This window comes from Podarcis filfolensis (genome assembly GCF_964270895.1).
Source record: "Podarcis filfolensis genome assembly, chromosome: 13".
NCBI lineage: Eukaryota > Metazoa > Chordata > Lepidosauria > Squamata > Lacertidae > Podarcis > Podarcis filfolensis.
The window spans coordinates 30,997,673-31,016,066 of NC_139615.1; the positions used below are offsets into that span (position 1 = coordinate 30,997,673).

General features: G+C 47.0%; 1 protein-coding gene across 14 annotated transcripts in view; it reads left to right on the forward strand.

Annotated features, from left to right (window-relative positions):
- The window catches only part of SRCIN1 (SRC kinase signaling inhibitor 1), a 321,699-nt gene that overhangs the window by 135,652 nt on the left and 167,653 nt on the right, over positions 1-18,394 (forward strand). For 4 of the 14 annotated variants that reach the window (XM_083582354.1, XM_083582362.1, XM_083582366.1 and 1 more), the window contains exons 1-2: positions 15,621-15,704; positions 16,991-17,059. The exons of the other annotated variants lie outside the window; for them this stretch is intronic. In XM_083582354.1, coding sequence (XP_083438480.1) covers positions 15,647-15,704; positions 16,991-17,059 — 127 coding nt within the window. In that variant the 5' untranslated portion in view covers positions 15,621-15,646. Of the gene's footprint in view, positions 1-15,620; positions 15,705-16,990; positions 17,060-18,394 lie in introns of those variants that run through there. 14 annotated transcript variants of the gene reach the window in all.

Below are 18,394 nucleotides of genomic sequence, written 5' to 3' on the forward strand. Positions count from 1 at the left end.
TCCAGATAAGACAGAGGTGCCTCCTGGTCAGTCAGAAAGCAGAACAGGGAATAGGGATTCAGCCTGTGCTGGAGGGGGTTACACTTCCCTTGAAGATGCAGGTTGGGTATGCTGCTGGATTCCACCCTGAGCATGGATGCCCAGGTTTCTGCAGTGGCCAGGAGTGCATTTGCACGGAGAAAGCTAGTGTACCAGCCATGCCCGTTCCTGGAGGTATCTGAGCTGGCCACAGTGATGCATGCCTTAGTTACATTCTAATTAAAATTACTGTCATGCTCTACGTGGGGCTGCCTTTGAAAAGTGCTCAGAAACTGCAGTTGTCCCAAAGAGCTGCAGTCATATTGCAGACTAGGGATGGTTTCAGGGATAACATGATTCCCTTGTTACAACAGCTTCCCTGGCTACCCATCTGCTTCTTGGCACAGTTCGAAGTATTGCCCTCTGCATCTTAAGCCCAAGCTATCTGAAGGGCCATATTCTCCCATATGTACCTGCCCAGGTTCTGAGATATTTGGGGGACACCCTTCTCTCAGTCTCACTACCTTCACTGCCATGTCTGGTGGGAACGCTTGAGAGCCACCAAAAAGATTGAAAAGAGGTAGCCCAGCTGGGAAGGCCTAATTGAAAATTAACCAGGAAGCAAGACACCGAGAAAGAATTCTGGAGAGTGATGAGAGCAGCAGATAATGAGAAACAAAAGGAAAACGTAAAGAGGATGAGGATACTCTGTGGGCAGAGAGAATTGTTATTCTGAAGTGAGGGTGCTTAAATCTTGCCGTGGACCAATCAGAGAATGTGCCTTTTGCCCTTTGCCTACAATATGGCTGAGGAAGGGTGGGCGGGGTATACATTTAATAAATACTAATACACAATTAAAAATGTTCTCTTTAAAAAAATCCCTCAAAATTGATCTCTGATGTCTGTTAACACAACGTGGTAATTTTATGACAGTGTATTTATATAATATACTATAGTCGTATAGTCAATAACATTCACTTTACAGATCTGAACGTGAGGTAAAAGTTGATAGCAAAGAAAGGCCTTTCTTTTTCTCAGTAATTGTTACTAGTACATCATAATTTATGTGATAGCGAAGTCTTTGTTTTATTCACACTTTCCCAATGAGGGGCTAGGCTGGCACGTCCTGAGGACTTGTTACTCCTGATTTAAAAACTCCAAAAAGCAGATAGCGTCTGACACACACCCGTTAACCCTGCCATGCTGTGGAGACTCCGGCGGGGCCCATCTGTTTAGGATTCACTAGCAGTATCAATCTTGATGCAGTATCTTGCTCTCGCTTGCCCTAAAGTGTTGTCTGGCCCTTGTCAAACATCTGCTGTTGTGCTGCCCCGTGCCTGGCACTTTGACGGCAGGTGTAAATGATGCTTCTGCGTGTGCCTGGTTTGCAAACTGCTTCTGGCAGGGAGAGGGAGTTGCACTTCTAGGTGCGAGAGACGTCACTGAACCTCGGGGAATGACTCAATGAGAATGCCACACACACCCCTTCTCCCAGCACCAGTTGTTTTATGTACTAGCACAATTTATTGTCATACGTTAGGTTGTGTATGCATGGAAGTATGGGCCCCTCCAGATGTCCTTATGTATGGTTCGTGATGAAATCCTGTAGCTTTTTATACCACAAGACTTCTGGGGTTTGGTGTGGTTTCCATTGCGCTATCATGCACATGCACTCATGGAAGACAGCAATGAGGCCTGGGCAGGCTGCAAGCCGGTCTTCCTGTTTTATATACCTGCTGGGATTGACAAGGCATATGACCCTCACCTGAATATCATAGCTCTCCTGACAGGTGATTTGGTCTGCAGCCACAGTGTGGAAATAAAGAAGGAGATTGCCCACCAGATAGCAGGCACTCTATTATTCTAATTAGGCCCCAGTGTTTTTTTCCTTCTTCTTACAATCCTATCTCAATGAATTAATCAACTTTAATTGCATGTAAATTCTCAAAACTTTCTTATTTTTTAATTTGAGCAACTACTGCTCTCACTTCTTTACAAACAGTATTTCTACCTGCAACACACTTGAGCAAACCTGCTCCTCTTCCTTTCACAGATATTTTGTTTCCATTTGCAACTGTACCTGCCTCTGATGAGTTATCATTTAACTCTTTGAGTCTCATAGTTGCTGGGCCTGAGTTGCCCTGCCCTTGCATAAAGCCCTGGGTTTGCAGTTTTGGGAGAGGGGAGCCTGCGGCACTGGGGAGATGGCAGGCTGGCGAGGCCCCCTAGATTTAGAGGCCCTAGGCTTCAGCCTACTTAGCCTATACATAAATCTGGCACTGTCAGGATTAGAAGGTGAACCAAATGGCAGGGCTGGAGAACAGGACAAGAGTCTGAGCCAAAGTTACCCTTTGGCTAGACACATCAGAGCTAAGGCCGTGTTGCTCAAGCAAAGCTCCACTGGGACAGGAAGCCCTGCTATAGCGCTTCCAACCTAGGAGGAGCCAATTGAGCAGCCAGGGTGGAGTCAGTCCACAAGTTTCTTCACTAAGAAGCTGTAGTGACATGGTTTCCCACACGGGGCAGTGGTTAGCAGTTCCCAACAATCTCTATGCATTAGAGGCACATTTCATGCACAGACACCCTAAGAACTCTGCCAGTGAGTGCTGAGATCACCCATGTTAGCACAGAGGGCAGGTTTTGTCCTCATTCCACCGGCGTCCCCAAGGGCACTGTTTTTCTTTCAGCCATAGGAATAACCACCCATATGCAACCATTCACTTATACTGTATATGAGAAAGAAAACGGTTTGTATCAATGCCTAGGGCTGTGGATAAATGAGAGGCTACCCAAACTTCTGTTTGCATCCCGGAATATCCTGCGTTTTGGTCCGGCACTCGTATTAGAGTGCGAAACCAAAAGACGCTCAGTCTCGCGTGATACAACAGGGTTGCTTCAGAGCATCTTTCAGGCCCTTCTGATTCAACACCAGAGTGCCAGACTGGAAGGCACTTCGGTGTGACCCTGCTGATGTCTTGATTTTGGATACGGAAATGTCGGAGGGTATGCAGGTTGGCAAAAGCTATCGTATTTGAATAATCATATGAGTTTTACCCATCCATTAATTGATTAACCCAATGATCAGATTTGCATGAATGAGCATACGGGTCAAAGTAACAGTTCTGCAGCAAGGAGCAAAGCTTATTTCTTTTTAAATGATGCATGTATTAATTTAGTTTACATACTTCGTCAGATTTATGTCCCACCTTTCTGCCAAATGACGCTCAATACACCAGTGGGACTCTTAACAGGCACCCTCATAGGAGAATCATTCCCTATGGTGTGAGTGAAAAGGGAGGGATGTGTCCTTTTAGGGAGGGTACAGGTTTTATAATTTATTCTATTCACAATATTGGGTAAAATTGGCTGCTGGCTTAATCAGCAGCCTGCTTTCTTCTCAGAACTTTGCATCTGTTGCCACAGAGAGACTCAGAAGTTGCTCTGGTATGACAAATGTTATCATTTGCCACTTCGTGGTGAGTCACCTTGGAAGAAAATATCACATGTGTCATTAATGTGCATTTGTGAGACTGCGTCTCTGTGGTTAATTTCTGCAAGCACACAGCCACCTCATGTGGCAGATTTTGGGCACTGCTAAGGGCAGCAGAAGGCAAAACGGAAGGTCTGCCCCCTGGTTCACAGTCCTCTGGGCGACTGTCTTGCACGACCTCCATTGAAATGAATGGCAGAGCACTTGCAGGGCTCCTATTCATTTCAATGGGATTGATGGATGCTACCTGCCCTCCTTTATGGAGGACAAGGCTACCAATGGCTACTAGCCACAATGGCTGTGTTCTACCTCCACCGTTGGAGGCATCATGCCTTTGCATATTAGTTTCTGGAATCAACAGCTGGGCAGAGTGCTGCTGTGCTCCCTGCCCAGCTTGCAGGCTTCCTATAGGCCACCATGAAAACAGGAGGTTGGACTAGATGGGCCACTGGCTTGATCCAACATGCTTGACTTATCTTCTTATGGTGGGATAGCATCTTGTGTTAATGTCAGGCGTCAGGGAATCTGATCCCCCCCCACAGTAGGCTGCCAGGAATAGACAAGGAAAACTCTTACCAGTGTCTTTTATTCAATATTCACAGAGAGAGGGTTAGAAATGCTGCCTCTTGGAGTAATGGCGTTGTGCCAAGTAAAATCCCACCCCCTCTGTCTCTCCTGTTTTATGTCATCCCTACAGTGGCTGACGTGTGCCTTCTGCCTCTGAGCTCTCTGCTCTCCTACTTTCAATGCCTTCTGGGAGGGGCGAGTCTGGAATGCTTTCTGAAGACACTCTGTCAGCTGTTTCTCCCCTGGTGCTGCTTCTTCTTCCTGCTCCTCTCCCATTATTTCCCAGCTTTCCCCCTCTTCAGCCTCTGAGCTGTGACATCCCACAAACCACTGTTGCAAATCTATACTGTCTTCCTCTTCTCTGGAAGGGTTAGGCTGGGGAGGCGGTCTCCACCATTCCTCCTCCTCTGTCCAGTCCAGCTCTGCAATCCTGTGATTCTGTGCCAGTGGACCCAGCTCCCTCCTCCACTGGATCCATGTGGCAGCTCTGTTAAAGTGTTGACAGATTCCCCGAAAGGGCAGATTTGGGGGCCCAACGAAACAAGGCTTGCTGCATCCACCAAGTTTGATGTGTTTGCAGGGCGGTGGGGAGCGGCGGCAAGGCGTGGGAAATAACATGTTTTAATAATGAAGCTGGGTTCCGTATTTAATTAACATAAACAGCTAAAAGCAAACGCGATCTGTCTCCTTGGATTTAACTTGACAGAGACAGCGTGTTGCTTTAAATGCCAAGTGATTAGTTAAACCGCATTTAATTTGGTTTCAGCATATGGGGAGAGATGAGTGCGAGCGCCTCTGTGTGTTTGTCACGTGGCATTTCTTTTTTTGGGTGGCGGGGGCGTTGTCTCTAACCGCCGCCGGCGTGTGGTTAGTCCGGTTCATATTGGTCTTGGGAGATGTGTAGAGGTGGTTTCTTTATGCGTATTGGGGGGATCTTTCTACCAGGATCAGCCGTGGGGGGAAACTGAGGCAGCCGAGGTGTGCGAAGAAGGGGGCCGGTGGGAGAATAATTGTAGTTGTGACCCCAGGGGCAGGCTTCCCAAAGGTTGGGTAAAAATAGGGGGTTATGGGAGGCTGGGATTTGGCCTGTGGATACATGTGGACATAGGTGCCTACCTGATGCTGAGTCAGAACACCAGCTCTCTCTAGCTCAGTGGTTCTCTAACGTTTTTTCACTGGGTCACATTTGCAATATAAAAATTTGCTTGCTCCACAGCAAATGTTTTATTGATAAGAAATACATTGCAAAACAAAATGAAGCAACTCCTGTGTTCTAGCACTGCTAGATTTATAACATAGAACACAGCTACTTTATAATATGATCATGGGGCATCCAGAAAGCATAAGCAACGCTTGTGGGCATCCCACAGATATCTGGTTGGCCGTTGTGAAAGCAGGACTAGATGGGCCATTTGCTCGATGCAGCAGTTGCTCTTACGTTAGGCTTCCCCGCTCCAGCAGTCATTTTAAGGTGGCATTTGGTTTTATGGTGCATTTTTATGTTTCCATTGTCCCATTTTCTGTGGATTGTTTATATGTGAACTGCTTAGAAACAAGAATAATTAAGCAGTATAGAAATGTCTTGATTAATTAATTGAACAAATAAATAAAGATGCCTGGGGGCTGAAGCTTGGGCTTTCCATATGCAACACATGTGTTCAGCCGCTGTGCCACCATTATTTGTTGGAATTTTTTATTTGCAAACGTGCATGCATGAATAAATACATCTGTCTGGATGGTAAACTGCAGCTTGTGGAAGATGGGAAGGTTCAGCAGATATGAACACTAAATACGGGTGTCAAGTACTACTTCTGCCCCTCTGGCATACCTAATAGCTGTGGATATTGTAGCAAGCGTTGTCTGGTGGATAGGGACCTAGACTGGAATCTAAGGGGTCTGAGTTCAAGACGTACTGACTGCCACGATGTAGGAGGTCTTTCCTGTGCCCTCAGTTTCTCATCTGTGCATTGGGAATAGCTGCGATCTATCTGGTATCGAGGGATTGACAGATGGTCTGTTTACAGTCTAGGGCAGTTTCACATGTGTTCATTCATAAGTCTGTCCTAGCAAACTGTTTTTTGCATCAATATACGATCAGAACAAAATACACAAACCCTTCTCATTATTTTTGCATGCATCTTTTTTGTACATGTAACTCTATAATGTACATAATATCCTATAGTACACAATTTTATACTCATTTTGGGCTTAGGAGTTGAGAGCGATACCACAAACTTTGGTGAAGTGCAAAAGCTGGGCAATCACTTCATTTTCCAATCTGCATATTAGCTTGGGAAAATTGTGTGTGCTTGTCTGTATCCATCTGGGAATCAGTTTGGATGAAACAAAGCCTGCAAGCATCACTACTTTTAACACTGGAAAGCTTCGAGGGAAGCTTTGAGGTTGAAGGACTCATGTGATGTGGTTTGTGGCAAGAGTAAAACAAAGGAAGACATTCAAACTAGGTCTGCTACCCAGCCAGCACCTTGGAGTAGAATATTAGATGGGAATTCTGAAACATAGATGGAAATAATTGAACACATGAGCTGCTTTGTACCAGGACAGACCATTTGTCCATCTACCCCAGTCTTTCCCAACCTGGTGTTTTGGACCACAGTTTCCACCAGCCCCAACTGGAATGACCAATGGTCAGGAATGACCGGAGCTGTGATCTAAAACAGGGATAGTCAATGTGGTGTCCGTTGAATGCTGTTGGCTGCCAACTCCCATATTTCCTGACCATTGGCTATGTTGGCTCGAATGCACTATTGTTACATTAAGGACTTGCTGCAGAATATGCCTGCAAAACACCCCACAACTCCAATCTGGAGAGGAGCAAGGTTAGGAATTAGTTCTGGAGATAGTCGGTAGAGGATGAGACTGTTAATCCCAGGGTTGTGGGTTCGAGCTCCACATTGGATGAAAGATTCCTGCTTTGCAGGGGGTTGGACTAAATGGCCCTTCCAACTCTTCTATGATTCTGTGGAGGAAAGTATAGGTAGGGTACCTCCAGGCTGTGGGCCTCTCTGTTTAGCCCTCAAGATTCTCGCCAGGTCACACCTGTTCCCCAAACCAACCCCCCCTCCCACTGAACATTTTCCACACCCTCCTTTTGTGTTTTTGCTTGACTGGAATGCACCCTTGAAATGTGATTATGCCTCTGGTTTGATTGGATGCAGAAGGGAAAGATGGTGTGTGTGTGTAAATCTATCGAAACCTCTATATTTTGTGTGGCTGTAGACTACTGTACAAAGGTAAAAGTCCCACCCATTGCTCTGCTCACATTAGTCTCTTGCCCCCGCCCACTACTGGCACACAGGTTGCCCACAGGCAAATGCAACCCTCTATCTAAGAAGGGTTCCCCACTGCTGTTTTAAGTGGACAGTGGAGGTAGGCACCTTTGGGTGGCTAGCAAAGGGCCTGCCTACTGTGATTGGCCTTGCATTGTCACGCAGCAAAAACGCTTTGAAGAAGGAAAAATTGGGGGGAAATGTAGCTCAGAGAAATGCGGAGCTCTCTCTGAGCACATTGCTGAAGAAATCTCCCCCTGGGCATCGTTGCACTTTAGACTCATGCATGCATCCTTGCTTGGCTAGGGAACATCGGCTTTCCACACCAGTTTAGAGGTTGGATTTTAAAAAACAAAACAAAACACTGAAGCAAATGCTAAAGACAAGTCAATTGCTTCCTTGAAAATCCACAGCCATCAGCACATAGTCAGGCAAATGGCTTGGTGGGTGACATGCGCCGGGCAGTGCGCTGACGTTGTGTTTGGATTGCACAGCTGCAGTTAATCAGAAAGGAAGGCAATAGCAAGGGAGCGGATCTACAACACACACACACACACACACACACACACACACACACACACACACTTTTAAACTGATGGCTGCCATTGCAAAATTCATTCAATCAAGGTGAGGGCTGATTCACAAATGCATGTGCATCGCTCAATGCCTTCACTTGCAGCTTCCTTCATGGTCCCCATTTAAAAGTAACTAAGAACCAGTGTGGTGCAGTGCATAAGTGTCACCTCTGACACTCAGTGACCAGGCTACTTACTACCCTTCGGTGTAATGGGCTTGGTATGAAGCGATGCTGCTGCTCTGAGCTTCTTAGAGGAAGGGAAGTTGAAAATGTGACAATTCTTTAATTAAAGAGTGGGCCAAGGCAGAGAGAACCTTAGACAGAGCAGCTGGTGAAGTCACTGCTGGAGACACCTCTGTAAAGAAAGATCCAGCAGCCTTAAGTAAAGGGCTCTCCAGATTGGTGGGATTTTTGCGTGTGCTCTGCAACATGTCATTGATGCAATAATAGTGCCTTAGTGGCAGATTTATACTGAATCATAGAATCATAGAGTTGGAAGAGACCACAAGGGCCATCGAGTCCAACCCCCTGCCAAGCAGGAAACACCATCAGAGCACTCCTGACATATGGTTGTCAAGCCTCTGCTTAAAGACCTCCAAAGAAGGAGACTCCACCACACTCCTTGGCAGCAAATTCCACTGTCGAACAGCTCTTACTGTCAGGAAGTTCTTCCTAATGTTTAGGTGGAATCTTCTTTCTTGTAGTTTGGATCCATTGCTCCGTGTCCGCTTCTCTGGAGCAGCAGAAAACAACCTTTCTCCCTTCTCTGTGTGACATCCTTTTATATATTTGAACATGGCTATCATATCACCCCTTAACCTCCTCTTCTCCAGGCTAAACATGCCCAGCTCCCTTAGCCGTTCCTCATAAGGCATTGTTTCCAGGCCTTTGACCATTTTGGTTGCCCTCCTCTGGACACGTTCCAGTTTGAACTGTGGTGCCCAGAACTGGACACAGTACTCCAGGTGAGGTCTGGCCAGAGCAGAATACAGTGGCACTATTACTTCCCTTGATCTAGATGCTATACTCCTATTGATGCAGCCCAGAATTGCATTGGCTTTTTTAGCTGCCGTGTCACACTGTTGGCTCATGTCAAGTTTGTGGTCAACCAAGACTCCTAGATCCTTTTCACATGTACTGCTCTCAAGCCAGGTGTCACCCATCTTGTATTTGTGCCTCTCATTTTTTTTGCCCAAGTGCAATACTTTACATTTTTCCCTGTTAAAATTCATCTTGTTTGTTTTGGCCCAGTTCTCTAATCTGTCAAGGTCGTTTTGAAGTGTGATCCTGTCCTCTGGGGTGTTAGCCACCCCTCCCAGTTTGGTGTCATCTGCAAATTTGATCAGGATGCCCTTGAGTCCATCATCCAAGTCGTTGATAAAGATGTTGAATAAGACCTGGACTGTCCACATATTGTTCCACTTTATTAGTTGTTTTGAGAGGCTTCCTCAATGTTGCTTCATTCTTGCCAGCTGAAGGGGCACCTATGTGCCGTATCGCTAAAACAAAATCCCAAGAGCCCCCAGGCAAAAACGGTCTGTTGTAGAAATACTCCAGACTAATTGAACTGATAAAGTCAAAAGAGGTATGGCCCATTTTCTAAGACCCAGCAACCGAATGACCATATTGCTTACAGTGGTGCCCCGCAAGATGAATGCCTCGCAAAACGAAAAATGCGCAAGACGAACGGGTTTTTCCGTTTTTGTGTCGCTTCGCAAGACGATTTTCCCTATGGGCTTGCTTCGCAAGACGAAAATGTCTTGTGAGTTTGTTCGCTTTTTTCCTAAAGCCGCTTGAAGAGGCGCAGTTGCGACGGACCATGCTTCGCAAGACGAAGAGACTCGCGGAACGAATTAATTTCGTCTTGCGAGGCACCACTGTACTGTGCCCTGGGAGCAGAGCTTTGCTGATGATGAGGGAGGAGACTCAGCCGAGAGCTCCCATGTAGACAGAAAAAGGGACCAGGACAACCAGGCAGCATCTTCTTCTGCAGCTGAGAACAACAGTCCAGCTTCAGGGGTACATGGTAGAGCAGACCGCACAACACACACTGCTCTGTCCGCTCCCTGGCCCTCAGCAGCTGCTGGCTGGGACAGCTGCCTCACTCTGCCAAATGGTAGGGCCGGCCCTGCATCCCAGTGACTGGAGGATGGCGCGAGCTCCTCCTTGATTCCCTCAACCCAATTCTTTGTACGTTTTGGTAAGCTCATGTGGCAAGGCAAGATCCTCCCCATTTCCCATTCACGTGAACAGCTTTCTGGCACGGTTTTGATCTGTGGTTTAGAAAAACAGCAGCACACCTCTGACCATGCCCAGCTGCGGTCTTCTTGTCTCGTCAGCTCAGTGTCTTTGCTCCAGCATCTGACAGCTTGCTCTGTGTGGGCTTCTATTTCCTACGATCCTTGTTTCACCCCTGTTGTTGTTGCTGTACCTGTCTCCCTGTCTTTTGCTCTGCTGCTTGGCATAGACTACGTACATGTGAGTTCTTTCGCAAGGGGCCTCTTTCCCAGGGCCAAGAGAAAAAGCTGCCCGATCCATTTCCAACGTAAAGCAAAATGGCTGGGGGGTTGCTATTTGTTATCCAGGTAAACAGATAAATCAATGCGTGTCTGTATATATACAAACATGCACACACTCACATATGTTTTGCAAGCGTAGCCACATTTTTCTGACCGCTACTTCAAATCCTGCTTCCAAGCTGTAGCCAGTGCCAGTGTGCAAAGGGAGAAGTTACACACCCTTGTTTTCCCTCGCGTATTTGGCTTGCCTTGTTCTCTGCTGGAATAAATTACATGCTTAATATCTCTCTCCCTCTGCCACCCCCCATTTCACAAATTTTTTTTGGGTGGGGGTTCTTGGAAAGGAATAGGCGTGCAACACATTGAAGCTATATTCTACATATGGGCTTAGTCTGGATTTATATTGGGGGGGGGGCAGGATACCCACATGTCATCATCCCCTGTCTGGCTCTTTCTAGCAGACTTGGAATGAAATGTCTGAACAACAGTTGTTTTGAATTACTTTCTTTTGACCCCAAGTGCTCAGAAAAATCTGGCAAAATCTTTCTACAATTTCTACTTTTACTTAAGTATTTTTATTTGTTTACTTGATGAGAGGGGCAGCTGCCCCCTTGCCGCCCTGGCTATGCCGATGCTTCTATGTTAGAAAGCCCATTCATAGGTGAGTTTGGTGTGAGGTCTAGATGTTTTGATGTATGTGGTAAAAGACTGTGCAGAATGCCTGCCTCTGTCATTTTGAACCCAGTACAGTGGTACCTCGGGTTAAGTACTTAATTCGTTCCGGAGGTCCGTTCTTAACCTGAAACTGTTCTTAACCTGAAGCACCACTTTAGCTAATGGGGCCTCCTGCTGCTGTTCTTATCCTGAAACAAAGTTCTAAACCTGAAGCACTATTTCTGGGTTAGCGGAGTCTGTAACCTGAAGCGCATGTAACCTGAAGCGTATGTAACCCGAGATACCACTGTATTCGAAACTCCCATTGTTCTAGATGCATTTTGCGACAGGGAATTTCATTAGTGCGAGCAGTTTCTGAGCTCTGGGTGCAGTACCATGCCTAAGATTTCAGATTAAAACTTCAGAGTGGAAGGAAAGGAGGCCCTTTTTCTGCCTCCCCACTTCTAGCAACTCTCTGAAGACTGGTGAAGAGACCCTCTTAAGAATATTAAGGTAAGGTAAAGGACCCCTAGACGGTTAAGTCCAGTCAAAGGTGAGTATGGGGTTGCGGCACTCATCTCGCTTTCAGGCCGAGGGAGCCAGCATTTGTCCACAGACAGTTTTCCAGGTCATGTGGCCAGCATGACTAAACCGCTACTGGCGCATGGAGGACCGTGACGAGTGCCGGAGCGCATGGAAACGCCATTTACCTTCCTGCCGCAGCAGTACCTATTTATCTACTTGCATTGGCATGCTTTCGAACTGCTAGGTTGGCAGGAGCTGGGACAGAGCAATGGGAGCTCACTCCGTCACAGGGATTCGAACTGCCAACCTTCTGATCAGCAAACCCAAGAGGCTCAGTGGTTTAGACCATAGCGCCACCCGCATCCCAGTCTTAAGAATATTATGGGGGTGGGGAGGGGAAAGACTAGACCATGTGAACACTGAACATAATATTTTAGCTGCAGTTCATTCATTTTCAGCTTTGTATTCTTGTTATATAAAAAACGCACCTAGACATTCCGTTGTTGCGCCCATAACTTAGGTTTAAGATGCCATTTAGCTCCAAGCTTTCATATCTTAGTTTATAACACTGTCCACATACCTTGTAATAATATCACAGTTAGAGCCCAATAAGCATTTGTAAAACCCAAGCATGAACATAGAATTGCGTGAAGGCTAACCCTTTGCCCATTCCAACCATAGCTTCACAGTGAACTGTGCTTCCTACCCCAGGCTGGGCTGTAACCAGCTCTTCCCACCTGCAGACCCCTGAGCGAGAGAGACAAAGTGACTTAGAGCGATGCCTTCAGGGCTGCTTGCTTGGCTGTTTATTGTTTTTGGGTGGTTGGGTTTGTTTGCCATCCCCACCCTTCGTCCCCTTTCCTCTCTCCCTGCTTGCCTTTGTCACGCAGAGGAAGGCACACAGAGCTGACAGGTTTCCCTCCGAGCAAATTGAAACCCCATTGCTGCCTTCAGGGCCCTGACCTTTTCCTCGCAGCAGACAGAGAAGCAGGCTCGACTTTACTGTGGGTAGGGCTTCCAAGGAGGCTAATGCTTATCCTGCGCAAGTGATGTGGAAGCACAGAATTTAGTACTGGCTGATTCTGCAGCTGTATTACTGAAGCATAGAGTTTGGTATCGGAGCAGAGTTCATTTTCTTTTTTAACCTGCAAGTTTCTAGCTCCCGTGCTTATGAATTTAGGCTGGGAAAAGTGTGGGGATTGTTTGTTGTGGTGCCAGGTACTTGACCGTAGGAATCAGGATTTCCTGTGGTCAAGGGGCAGCAGACCCACTGAAATTAATGAACATGATTCACTTAGGTCCATTGGTAGGTCTTCTCTGAGTAAAACTTAGTGGAATGCTGCTCATGGCCTGCTTTTATATCCACTGCAAGAGAACCAGTAAGAAGAGCACTACAATTGTACCTTGCAAGTTGAACAGAATCCGTTCCGGAAGTCCGTTCGACTTCCGAAATGTTCTATTTCCAAAGTGTGGCTTCTGATTGGCTGCAGGAAGCTCCTTCAGCCAATCAGAAGCTGTGGAAGCCCCGTCAGATGTTTGGGTTCCAAAAAAACGTTGGCAAACCGAAACAATCACTTCCGGGTTTGCGGTGTTCGGGAGCCGGAACGTTTGACTCCCAAGGTGTTCGGGAGCCAAGGTACGACTGTATTAGAACTTGTCCCAAGAGCAAAACTGAGCTTCCTATAACAATTCCAAACATCCTGTAACCCTCTAGTGTGACCAAGAAACAGTCTAGGATGAAGCTCAGCAGTGAGTGGGTGGAAATTTGGTGGAATGGAGCAGGCCTTTATTTATTTTATAATATATACTGTATATATAAACCATTTGATTGTAAAAGCAAATCAAAACTTCAAAGCAGGTTACAAAAATAATAAAACAATTAAATTATTGGTAACAACTAGGGCTGGGCAATATATCAATAAATCATCCAAAACTGGTTTCAAGTCCATATTGCAATATCTGTTTCATAACTTTTGATTTGGCAATATATTGCGAATCGTGATGTGTGTGTGTTATGCAAAAATCACAATGCAGGAAAAACCGTGAAGCCAGCCAAAGCCTCTACATAGCTTCATCCTTATTTCAGAAATTGTGATAGATTGAAATATTGCAATGTTTAGCTGGTGAAGCATCACAATGTTGAAAAACAGATATTGCCCAGCCATAGGAACAAGAGTTAAAAACAGGTATTTAAAACATTCAAATAATAATTAAAACCAACAAGCTAAAAGTAGATTAAAACACATGTAAACATTCTGCATACCTGGGCACTAGATTCTGTTATAAACACAGAATGGGTATTATGTGGCACCTGTAACAGGGCCAGTTTTGCAGATCGAAACAGTGGGCTGATACAGAATAACGTGATCTCACAGGTAAACTTGCAGGCTTGATTCTCAATAACTGGGAGCCACTGGTATATTCTGACCGGTGTCCGCAAGCATATTATCTTGCTTTCTGTCATACAAATAAATGGCTACTATCAATTTTTGCAATATAAAATGTGCCAGGGGGAGATGGTTGTGATGAAGGCAAGACTTCCCTCTACCACAGACCCTGGATGGCTTGTTCGCCCATGAGGTTTCTGTGCACACAGAGATGGACTGCACCCACCAGGACTTCTTGCAATATACAAGCTCTTCCTCCGTGCCAGTGTTTTTCCATCTTGGACTCCCTGGTGCTGTTGCTCTACAGTTTCCATCATCTCCAGCCAGCTGAGCCAGTGGTCAGAGATTATGGGAGTTGCAGCCCAACATCTGGGGAACCCAACACTGAAGAACGCTGTTCTGCACATATAATGCTTGTAATAATGATAGACGTTTTGTTAATTGTCAGATAATCTGGACTTGGCTGTGACTAACAGGGCAGCTTGTTCTGCCGTGACAGCTGCCAAGATCTGCCATGATTTTGTTCAAAGCGATTTAATTTACTGTGGTGGTGGTGGGCAATTCTGTATGAATATAATTCTGCCTTTAGTGTAACTTCTGTTGTTTGTTATTACGGGCTTTCTTTATGTCTCAATTAAGTGGTTCTCAAACTTTCCGCCCTCGGGTAACCTTTTCTGCATCCATTTTTATGCTGTTAAATCTCTCCAGATCAAATGTGAAACATTGCAGAGTGTTTTTTTTTTAAAGGGGAGGGGGCGGAATTAGGGCACACTCTATTTACATGAAGCATAAGGCCTGTTCGTCTTAGCTGTCAATGCTGCATAAGTAGAAAGCATGTACTCTAGAACAGGATTGAGGGTTTTTTTTTTTCAGGGGGCCTGTGTTGGATTGCAGTTATGCTGATTCTAACAAATTGCAGATTGTGCTATGTTTTCGTGTGAAAGTGGTTCAACTAAACCTGTAGTTTTTGAAGCCCTTCCTCTGTCTCCTTTTGATGGGGAGTTGAACTGGTGGCCTTCTGGTTTCTGTGGTCGTGCCCCCTGCTGGTTGAGCCACTTATAGCCACGAAGGGGAAGGGGGAATAGGACAATATTGAGCTATCTTGGCTCTAGGATGGCTCCATGCAGGCTATTAATTCTTCTCCCCACCCAACCCAAACAAACTGTTTTGCTCTGGATCTTTCCCTGAGCAACCATTCAAGTGGGCTGAAATTCAGGACCATCTGCTCTGTGTGTTCCCTGCTCCTTGTATAGACTACCTGGTCGCTGGCCGTGGTGCTGGAAGCTGTGCTTGGATACTTTTTACTAGCCTGCAATTGACTCTAGACCAGTGCTCTTCAACATTGCGGTCTCCAGCTATCATTGGACTACAGTTCCCATCAAGTCAGCTTAACCAATGGCCAGTGGATTAGTGTTGTAGTCTTCACAACCTCTGGTAACCCTATGTTGAAGAGCACTACTCTCAGTTACCTCTGACCTTAGCTCCTGTTGTCCCACCTCCTTGTCACCCTGATTGGAACCAGGCTTTGGACCGGAACTCCCCCCGCCTCCTCATTGGCCCACTTGTGGGCCTGTCCCAATGTTCCAGCTAGCTTTTGTTCCCTTATCCTGGCATGGCTCATGTTCCAGCACTGGTGTGCTCAGCTGCCTGTGCTGACACCTGTCTTCAGTCAAAAGGGTAAACAGCCCTTCTGTGTGGCATGCATGTTTTCCCTTCTTATATTATGTAATGCAGTGATCTAATGTGGTGGTGATGCAGTTTCTTTGTGCTAAACGTGCCCGATTCCTTTGCCTTCCCTTCATCAGAGTTGCCATTCAACCCGTCATTGCCTCCTCTTAAAGTGAAACCGCCCCTGCCCCCACCTCCCCAGTTGCTTGTAAGCAAGTGTGAGGACTGAGCCCTGGTTTAAACTCAGCCCTGGTCTATGGAGCACAGCTGCCTTTAGTCCTGGAATGTGTGGAGGGGGGGCAAGGGGGAGGCTCTGGATTCACTAGCAGCGTGGAGCGGAAGGGGTTATCTCCGTATCGGGGAAACTCCAGCGAGCCAACGAATGGCTTGCCTCTTCCTCAGGCACTGCGTATGCAGAGTGGAAAGACTCACGTCTTGACAGCTGCAGCAGTTCCTGGGAAACAGGAGCATGCCTCTCTCCCTCCTCTCATCCATGCCTGGATGTGGAAGATTCTCATCACTCTGAGAGCTTTTGCACTTATTTTTCTTCCTTTCTGTCATCCCTTGTCCACCTAATTGCAATTTCTTCACCTATAGCAGGTCTCCCCCCCCCCCCCGCTGGTTCATTTCTAGATGATCGCTCTCTCTCTCACTCACTCACTATTTTTCATGCTCTGCTGAGTGCTGTTGCTTCCTTTCACGGCCCAGCTGCCTGTCTCACTTTGCCTTCATGAAGATTTATGGAACTGCAGTAATAAACTGTGTTTGAGCGATTCTCTTTTCCGATAATCCTCGGGCGAGCGCCCAACAGGGTGGGTGTGATCTGAGCGAGCCTGCAGTCATGTCCAGCCTGGGACCCCTCCCCATCTTGGCGTCGTCCGGCGAGGCACCAGCAGCCGTGCTACGTACCTAGCAAGGTTTTCCAGGATTGCTTTTCAGAGAGGATTCGCCACTGTTTTCTTGTCTTTTAAAAAAAACCTCTTGCAAAGGCCACACTTTTCCTGCCTCACATTTTTCTGAGGAAAAGGGGCTACGGCCTTGTACCTGGTTAGCATCCTCAGGTGTGTCTTCCAGAGAACAGGCAAGAAGCCTTCAGCTGCAGGTAAAAGGAGAGCGAATGGATGGGTCAGTACAGAAGAGCTTTAATCCTTCACTTGCTCCAGTGAAGCCCTCCAATGCAGCTCCCTTCCTAGAAGGATTTTATCTTGGCATTGCTTTGCCTTCTCTTCTGATTCTGGCTTGAGGAGCTCCTGCGCGTGTGAGGCAAGCCCTTTCTTTTTCTTCTTGGTCTGCAGCTTGGAAACTACCTGGTTGGAGTGGCATCGTTCCAGCTTGCTTGGAGCTCCTCCTGAATTATCCAAAGGGTAAGGGAAATGTTTTTCATTAGCCCAGTTTGTCCCTCTGAACAAACAGAGGCCCTGGTGCCTGTAATCTCGGGGTTCCCTTGCCTCCCTCTATGCCACACCCCAGACAGAACTTCGCTTTCTGAATCTGAACCACTCATCCAGCCATCGCTGCCACAAATTTTGAGCCTGGTTGGCTGTTTGGTTCTAGGCAGAGTGTGAGGAGCCACCTGGCTTTCCTTGGGGTAGTCGGTTACTAGGCAACACCCTTCCCCTGGAACAAAATGGCCGTTTGGGACCAGAACCTGGTGGGACAGAATGAGAGGCACCGCCTGAGTCCTTCTCACTGCCACCGAGCTTGCCTTCTCTAAACCAGCAGTGGGGCATAGCCAGCCAGCTGCAGCAGCTGGTAAAAGGATACCCCTGCAGGCCTGAATCTTACAGGTAGGCCATTGCCCTTTTTGCTTGGTCTCGTATAGGTGCTGCTTCACACGTGACAAGGGGGTGACACTGGTTTTCCTATGCAGGGAGTCCAGGAGTTGTGTGCATAGCAAGCGTGCCACTAACAGGGCTAGGCATCTGTGTCTGCAACATGCACGGTACAGGTTCACATTAAAAGCATAAAGTGGGAAGGATCGTAGGTCAGTGGCAACATCTGCATTGCATGTGGGTGGTCAATCTTTGGACTCTTCAGGTAGGGCTGAGTTCCTAGCACGAAACCCTGGAGAGCTGCTGCCAGTCAGTGCAGACAGTGCTGAGCTAGTTGGACCAATGGTCTGACTCAGTCTAAGGAATCTTCCTAGGTTCCTAAGCTTTGAAAGCTCTTGAACTTGAGGCTTGATGTTCTTGTTGCAGACCATAGCACTGCCCTGGCATGAAAGTGGTTAAAGCCCACTGTAGTGAGGAGGGAAGGGAGGCAGTGGGGGTGGGGGGCTGGATTAATTTGCTTCTCCATCTCTCTCACTTCCTCTCTGTCTCTTTGCTTCTGCTGCATTGTGGAGAGAGAAAAAGCCCACCATCTCTTTCTTGCTCAAATCGCTTCTGGCATTCTGCACAGAACCCCGGCCATTAGCTGCCGCGAGAGATGCTGAGCCCGGCGAGGGTGGTCTGTAAGCTGGGCAGAGCCTCGGGCAGCTTGCCATTGTTCATGGAGCATGATGGGAACCTGAGAGCTTTTGGCAGCTGGAGGGGATGGGGTGGGTGGGGAAGAGAAGTTGGCAGGGGTGGACAGCTCCACATGAGAGGGTGGGTAATGGGAGCGAAATAAAGGCAAGATACGGAGGTCTGGTGTGGTATCAGGGAAAAACAAATGGGGGGGGGCGGATGGGTTTCAAGGCCTCTGGATTATTTATGACC